Source organism: Manis pentadactyla, chromosome 13 (genome assembly GCF_030020395.1).
Source record: "Manis pentadactyla isolate mManPen7 chromosome 13, mManPen7.hap1, whole genome shotgun sequence".
Taxonomy (NCBI): domain Eukaryota; kingdom Metazoa; phylum Chordata; class Mammalia; order Pholidota; family Manidae; genus Manis; species Manis pentadactyla.
In genome coordinates this window covers 64,158,448-64,165,652 of record NC_080031.1, presented here as the reverse complement: position 1 = coordinate 64,165,652, position 7,205 = coordinate 64,158,448, and the positions used below count along the sequence as shown (strand labels likewise).

The window sequence follows — 7,205 nt, the reverse complement described above, 5'->3', positions numbered from 1 at the left end:
CTCATTCAGTTCTTTTAAAAATATGTACTTACTATTTATAATTTTTATTAGGTAATAAATGGCAATAATTGAAAGAACTGAATATTGTTATACAACTTATAATGATTAAAGTACTTCTCAAGTCTCCATCCCTGAGGCTGCCACTTCCAACATTTTTAATTTGGATTTTCAGAATTAATAGAATTCTGAAACTTTTCTCAAAATAGTTAAATACACTCCCTCCCTCCCGGAGGCGGGCAGGCACCGCCCCCGCGCCCCAGTCACTCCTGGCGGCCCTCCCACCTCCTGCCCCCGGCAGCCCCTGTGCAGCGCAGTCCCCGCCAGCCACAGCCCGAAGCGCCACGCGGCACCCCCCACCCCAAGTCGCACAGGGCCTCGCCTCACTATGGCAGCAGCACGGCACAGCACGCTCGACTTCATGCTCGGCGCCAGAGTGAATGGTGAGACCATTCTAAAAGGCCTCCGGTCCATTTTCCAGGAGCAGGGGATGATGGAGTTGGTACATACCTGGCAGGACCACGGCTATTTAGCGACCTACTTAAATAAAAATGGCAGCTTTGTCAACTTGAGAATTTACCCACATGGATTGGTGTTGCTGGACCTGCAGAGTTACTATAGTGATTCGCAAGGCAAAGAAGTTGATAGTCTTTTGAACAAAGTAGAAGAAAGAATGAAAGAATTGAGTCAGGACAGTACTGGGCGGGTGAAGCGATTACCACCCATAGTTCGAGGAGGAGCCATTGACAGATACTAGACCACTGCTGATGGCCACCTGGTTGAATACGACATAGATGAAGTGGTGTATGATGAAGATTCACCTTATCAGAACATTAAAATTCTACACTCGAAGCAATTTGGGAATATTCTCATCCTTAGTGGGGATGTTAATCTGGCGGAGAGCAACGTGGCGTACACCCGGACCATCATGGGCAGCGGCAGAGAAGATTACACTGGCAAAGATGTGCTGATTCTGGGAGGTGGAGATGGGGGCATATTATGTGAAATAGTCAAACTGAAACCAAAGATGGTCACTATGGTAGAGATTGACCAAATGGTGATTGATGGATGTAAGAAATACATGCGAAAAACGTGTGGTGATGTCTTAGACAATCTTAAAGGAGAGTGCTATCAGGTTCCCGTAGAAGACTGGATTCCAGTACTGAAGAGGTACGCCAGAGAAGGGAGAGAGTTTGATTACGTGATTAATGATTTGACTGCCGTTCCAGTCTCCACATCTCCTGAAGAAGATTCCACATGGGAGTTTCTCAGGCTCATTCTTGACCTGTCAATGAAAGTACTGAAACAGGATGGGAAATATTTTACACAGGGGAACTGTGTCAATTTGACAGAAGCCCTGTCGCTCTATGAAGAACAGTTAAAGCGCCTGTATTGTCCTGTGGAATTCTCCAAGGAGATCGTCTGTGTCCCTTCATACTTTGATTTGTGGGTATTTTATACTGTCTGGAAGAAAGCTAAACCCTGAAGATCAATGGCCCCTAATCACGTGTGCTTCAAATAGCCTTCCTGACCTTCATATGCTGTACCTGACATCACAACAAGCTGTGCCATTGATTATGAATGCCTTCAAGATTTCTTTTTTAATGGATTATTTTTAATTTAATGAAATCAAGTGGAAAATGTATATTTTGATTAGCTAGGGTGTGATTTTTTTGAAAGTCAGCTGAAGGATGATTAGACAACACAGCGAAGGCTGCTAAATGCACTGAACCCCTAGAATGTGATTTCTGTTACCTTTTTTTCTGTGTGGGCTTCTTTTTGTTTCGGTAGGCTTTGAATTTGGTGGTGTGGAGGAACGAACATCGTCGTCTTGTTCTGGAGGAACATTCTTGATGGTGTTTCTTTTCCCCCAAAAATTGACTTAGATATTAAAATTTGGTGCTTATAAGAAAGTTTTAAAAAAATGAATAGCAATGCTTCAATTAAAATTACAAATAAGATAACTAAATAAATAAAATAGTTAAATACACTAGGTAATCAGTGAGCTATGTCCCGCCCTCACCCCCTTGATACCCTTCCTCGAGTCCAAACCATTTTTGACTTAGGACAGCCCTTCAGACATCCTGGCAAGTCTGTCCCTTCACCTACATCCCTTATCCCCTGAATTCTGAATTTCTCTTTCTTGGTTTACAAATTATTTTGGTTGTCAACATGCTCTAGTAGCTTCTTGTGTAAGAGTTCACAAGAGGTACAGTTGTGGTGATGCTTTTTATACATCACTTATATACTTCAGTCTGCTTTAATACAGTATCTTATTTTAGGTTGGAAATAATTTTCTCTCAGAATTTCAGAGGCATCTCTCTATTGTCAGCACCTAACAGTGCCTGGTGCAGAGTAGGTGCTCAATAAATCATTGTTGAATGAATTATTTTCTAGCTTACAGTTTTGCTATTTTGAGAAATCCAACACCATCTGCCTTTCTAATGACTACTCCTTCATATGATACTGTTTGGAAACAAAACTTTTAGTGTCTCCTCTTTATCTCCAGATGGCTGATATTTCACAGTGATGTGCATTGGTATAGGTTTTTTTTTTTTTTTTTTAATTACTCTGCTGTGCATTCAGAGAGCCTTTTTATAGAGATCTAGGGGGGTGTTTTTATTATAGAAAATTATTGTATCTTCTGTTTTTTGGTAATCTCCCTTTCTCTATGTCTTCAGTATCTTTCCCTATAATTGGTAGCAGTAGAATATTGAATTTCTTGACCAAACTGTCAAAGATTTTTATTATTTTTCTCAGCATTTTGATCACTTTGACTCATAGTTCTTTCTGGGTGATATCGTCCACTTTATCTTCCAATCCTCAATTACATTTTTAACATACTTCTAACACCTTTTAAACTACCTTTCTTGTTTAAACTCTTCCTCGTTTGAGATATCAGCTAGGTGGTTCATGACATGAGTCCAAAATTCTGGAGCAACATTGGGGTTGGGGATATTCATTCAGGAGTTGAGTCCAAAATTCTGGAGCAACATCGGGGTTGAGGATATTCATTCAGGAGTTGTCCACCTAGGTGGAATTTAAAGTCACAAGACTAGGTGGAATCACCAAGAGAGTGAATAGAGACAGAAAAGGGAAATTCAAGGACAATGACTAAGGCATTTCCGCTTTCAGAGGTCAGATTGATGAAGAACCAAGATAGGGAACATGTCAGTGAGGGAAGGAGTAGGGACCATACAAGTGTGTGAGGTGCTGGAAGTGGAGGTGAGAATGTGTTACGTGGCCACAGGGTATGATTATCTGTGACAGATGCTCCTCACAGATCAAGTGAGATGGGCACTGAGAATTGCCTACTGGATTTAGCAACAGGAGGTCATTAGGTCACTGGAGTTCTTGAAAACATGCCACTTAAATAGAGCACTGGGGACAAAAGCCTGGGGTAGATGATCAGGAATGAATAAGAGGGTGGGCATTACAGAAGATACTGCAGTCACCTTTTTCGCCATACAGGAGACGGAAATGGAGCTGGAGGAGAGTGGTGCTCACGGTAGTGTTTTAGAAGAGTGGTGAGACAGATGCTTCCCAGAGACTGGCAGTGCCCATCAAAAACCTGGAAACTCAGTAGTGTTCAGGTATGGAGAGTTTCAAGGGATGCCTAGAGCATAAAATTTAGGTAGTGTGAAATTTTCATCAAAAATTCTATTTTTATCAAAATAATTGTACCTGTAGTCATGATGTTTGCTGAGTATCAGCTAATACAAAATACAGAATGAATTTATATATCGTAACTTGTTACGCGTTTCTCATTAAACTCAACTACTGTTAATCAGTACTTAGTTATCCTGAGTTTTTTTAGTCAGGGTGTTTTTCACATATTTCTGATATGAAGTGCTTTCAGGTGCTGAGACAGCATTTCCTTGGTTGGTAAACCCTTGTCAGGAGGGTGCATTGAGTGCAGTTGCCATACATGTGAGCTGTCTCCTCGTGGACTAATACATCTCAGATTGTTTTCTTCAATCCCTTTAGTCTTTGACCTTGACTTTTCAATATCAGCAGCAGAAGATGCTATTTGTCTTCTCAGGGATACACACAGCGCAGGCTGTGGTTTCTTTCTTTCTACTTTACTGTGCTTTGAAAAATACCATTTTATTGTAACTAGGAGAAACTGCTTACTAGAAGAGCCAAACTTTCTTTGGAAAACATTAGGGTTTAGTGTCAACATAGCAAAACTATTTTTAAACAGAGCCCTCCTCTCGTGGAGGACACCTCAGGAAGGTGTGATAAGACTATTATATTGGGTAAGTTCTAGAAGGTCTGTAAGCATTCCCCTGCACCCAGGCCTTCCTGCCTAATCAGTCTGTGTACTTTGTGCAGGTGAGCCCTCGGTTTCTGTATCCACCAGTCCTCAGATCACCCACAGACTTGTATCTCTGCTAGAGTGGTCCTCTGATATTCAACTTTCCCATGCATACGTTTAAAGCACTAACTGATTTGCAACGCCTCACATAATTAACCAGCACCTACCACTTCCAGCCTCACCCTGCACAACCACTTTTCCTGTGTTTCCTATACTCCACACACGTGGCCCTGCTTCCATTCCTATGGGGCACTGTGCTCTACCCAGCCACTGGGCCTTTGCACAAGCTCTTCCCTCTAGAATGTTCTTTAAACCCTTCTCCACCTTTGCCTAGGTAAGTCCTAGTCTAATCCAGATGTCTGGTAAATACTGCCAATGCTATTATCTTAACTATATACATGGCCCCAAGGAAATTTTTTCTGGGCCTTTTGTGAAATCCAGGATTTGGAAATCACACGATGGTCCACACTCTGCCGGTGAGAGCCTCCTCCTGAGGTGCATGGCCTTGCTGTGTGGGGCTGTGAGTTGTTGCCAAAGTAAAGCTGGCTCTCATTTTTCTTTCAACTTGTAACTGAAAATAACTCATTTTTGTTGTTTATCACCTTGTTTTCTAGTCAGCACAATGTTCTGAATGGTTGTCCTTAAGCAATTAAAGGAAACAGTGTACTTCACCTGGCATTCTTTCCCCCATGAAACAAACATATACTAAATCTTTGTCAGAAAGTGTTTCCCAAACCAGTTTGTGAAACATCAGTGGGTGTGTACTATAGATAATAGTATAATGTAAACTGATAACCCCCCAGGCCACCTGAACTGCCTGCCAGATCCGGCCCCGGGGGGCGGGCCAGGGGGGACACTGAGAGAAGTCTTTCCTCCTTCCCTTTGCCCTTCCTCTAGGGTCCCAAGCTCTCATGCTCAGAAGGTGGTCACCTCTCCAGGAGACCCTTTAAGTATAAAAGAATCATTTTGAAATAAATGGCTGTATTGGTTTCATGACTGTGGTAACAAAGTACCACGAATGGGGTACCATCAAATTACACGTGTTTATTATCTTACAGCTCAGAAGCCAGAAGCCTGAAATCAAGGTGTGGGCAGCACCATCCTCCTTCCGAGGCCTGTGGGGAGAGTCTTTCCCTGCCTCCTCGTGGCCTCTGGCAGCTCGCTGGAAATCCACGGGGCCCCGGAGGGCTGCCAGGAATTTGGAGAGCCCCTTGACTTGCAGCTGCGGCCCTTCAGTCTCTGCCTCCGTCACCACACGGAGATGGGAAAGATGATAGAATTCTTTTTGTATGGGATAGACCCACCAGGAAATAAATGGACTTTAAAGAAAACCAAAGCAACTTTTGTTTCTGGTACTAAAACTACCAAACTTCTTGGATAAGATATAAAATTACTCTTAAAAGGATCAATGAACTACCTGGAGAGTTAGGAATTCTCAGGCTCAGGATGAGAACTGGGTAGACCATTGCAGCTGGATTTTACTCTGAGAATGTTTGTGGAAGTAAATTAACAAGAACTTTGGTTTTTATGGTTGCACATGACTGGAAAAGGGAAGAGGCAAAGTTTGATAGATAGCCTTACCCTCCCCATATGGCGATGCCCTCAGTGTAAGAGTAAACTGGAAAAAATGTGCCCCCAATCATGAGCCTAAGAGGAAAATCAACCCTCTCAAACTTGAATGGGAGGGAAAACAGAACTGTTGAGAGTTTATAACCACAAACCAATCCTCACATGCATTGGAAGCCTAAATATACAGCACATGGGTGGTCAAAAACCTCAAGCAGAGAATTTAATTTAGAGCGATCCCACACTGTTAGTGTCCCAAAGACCGCCTAGCAGAAGCGAATGCCCCTCTTGGCAGGAACCCACCATCGTGCCAGTCCTCCGTGAATTTCCATAATAAATCCTAAGGCAGCTGAGAAGCCCATAGTAAGGCATAACAGGCACCATGAGGAAGAACCAGCAGAAATAGACTCTCATAATTGTACGGGCAGGGAAATAGCAGACACAATTTATAAAATACACTTGATCTCTTATAAGACATAAAAGCCAAATTTGAAACTATGTGTAACATATAAGGAGCTATAACAAATGACCAAGCAGCTCTGAAAAATAACCAAATACATTTTCTAGAAATAAGAGATAGAATTGAAATAAAAAAGTCAAAGGACATGTTTAACTCAAAATGCACCTGACAAAAGATATAGTGAATCGGACAAGAGATCTGAAAAACTTAGCCAGAACACAGCACAAAGAAGCAAAGAGATGAAAAGTATGAAGGACAGATTAAGAGGCACTGAAGAACCTGTGAAAAGGCTAACATTTGTCTCATTGGAGTCCAAAGAAGGAGAAAAGAGCATAGCGTAGAGGTAACATTTGAAGATAAATGGTCAGGAATCTTCCAGAATTGATGAAAGGCCTCAGCATCAGACTCAAGAATCCAAACAAATCCCAAGCAGATAATATGAGAAGAAATCCACACTTCAATAAATTTTAGTGAAACCAAGGATCATGGGAAACAAAAAATAGATCAGTTGAAAGAATGTGAGAAAAAATAATATAGAATACCTCTGAACATTCATCAGCAATGATTTAGGAAAAGACCAACTTGAATAAGAATATCTTAAAATAGGAAACCCAGGGGCCAAAATAACACCTGAGGGGATGCTTAGTCTCATGGAAAATGCAAATTAAGATACCATTCATTTCCACCAGATTTGAGGAAAAAAACTAAAAGTCTGACAATATCAAGGGATATAGCAAGGATGTAGAAAAATGAGAGCATTCATATATTGCTGGTGGGAGTATAAATTGGCATAATTAACTTGGAAAATACTTTGGCTTTACCTGTGAATATGAAAATATGTATAATCTGTAACCCAGCAATTCT

The 7,205-nt window shown here is 41.6% G+C and overlaps 2 protein-coding genes across 2 annotated transcripts; both read left to right on the top strand.

Moving 5' to 3' along the window:
* The first annotated feature begins 385 nt into the window (after nucleotides 1–385).
* On the top strand, nucleotides 386–1,958 carry LOC118921442 (spermine synthase-like). Its single transcript, XM_036903225.2, has one exon. The coding sequence runs from the start codon at nucleotides 386–388 to the stop codon at nucleotides 752–754; it is 369 nt and encodes a 122-aa protein (XP_036759120.2). The 3' UTR covers nucleotides 755–1,958.
* On the top strand, nucleotides 926–1,958 carry LOC130680322 (spermine synthase-like). Its single transcript, XM_057490646.1, has one exon. It carries the CDS (start codon nucleotides 926–928, stop codon nucleotides 1,481–1,483), a length of 558 nt encoding a protein of 185 aa, XP_057346629.1. The 3' UTR covers nucleotides 1,484–1,958.
* Nucleotides 1,959–7,205: the final 5,247 nt, after the last annotated feature.

Coding starts and splice junctions, on each gene's coding strand:
- LOC118921442 (XM_036903225.2), top strand. CDS start 386: ATGGCAGCAGCACGGCACAGCACGCTCGACTTCATGCTCGGCGCCAGA.
- LOC130680322 (XM_057490646.1), top strand. CDS start 926: ATGGGCAGCGGCAGAGAAGATTACACTGGCAAAGATGTGCTGATTCTG.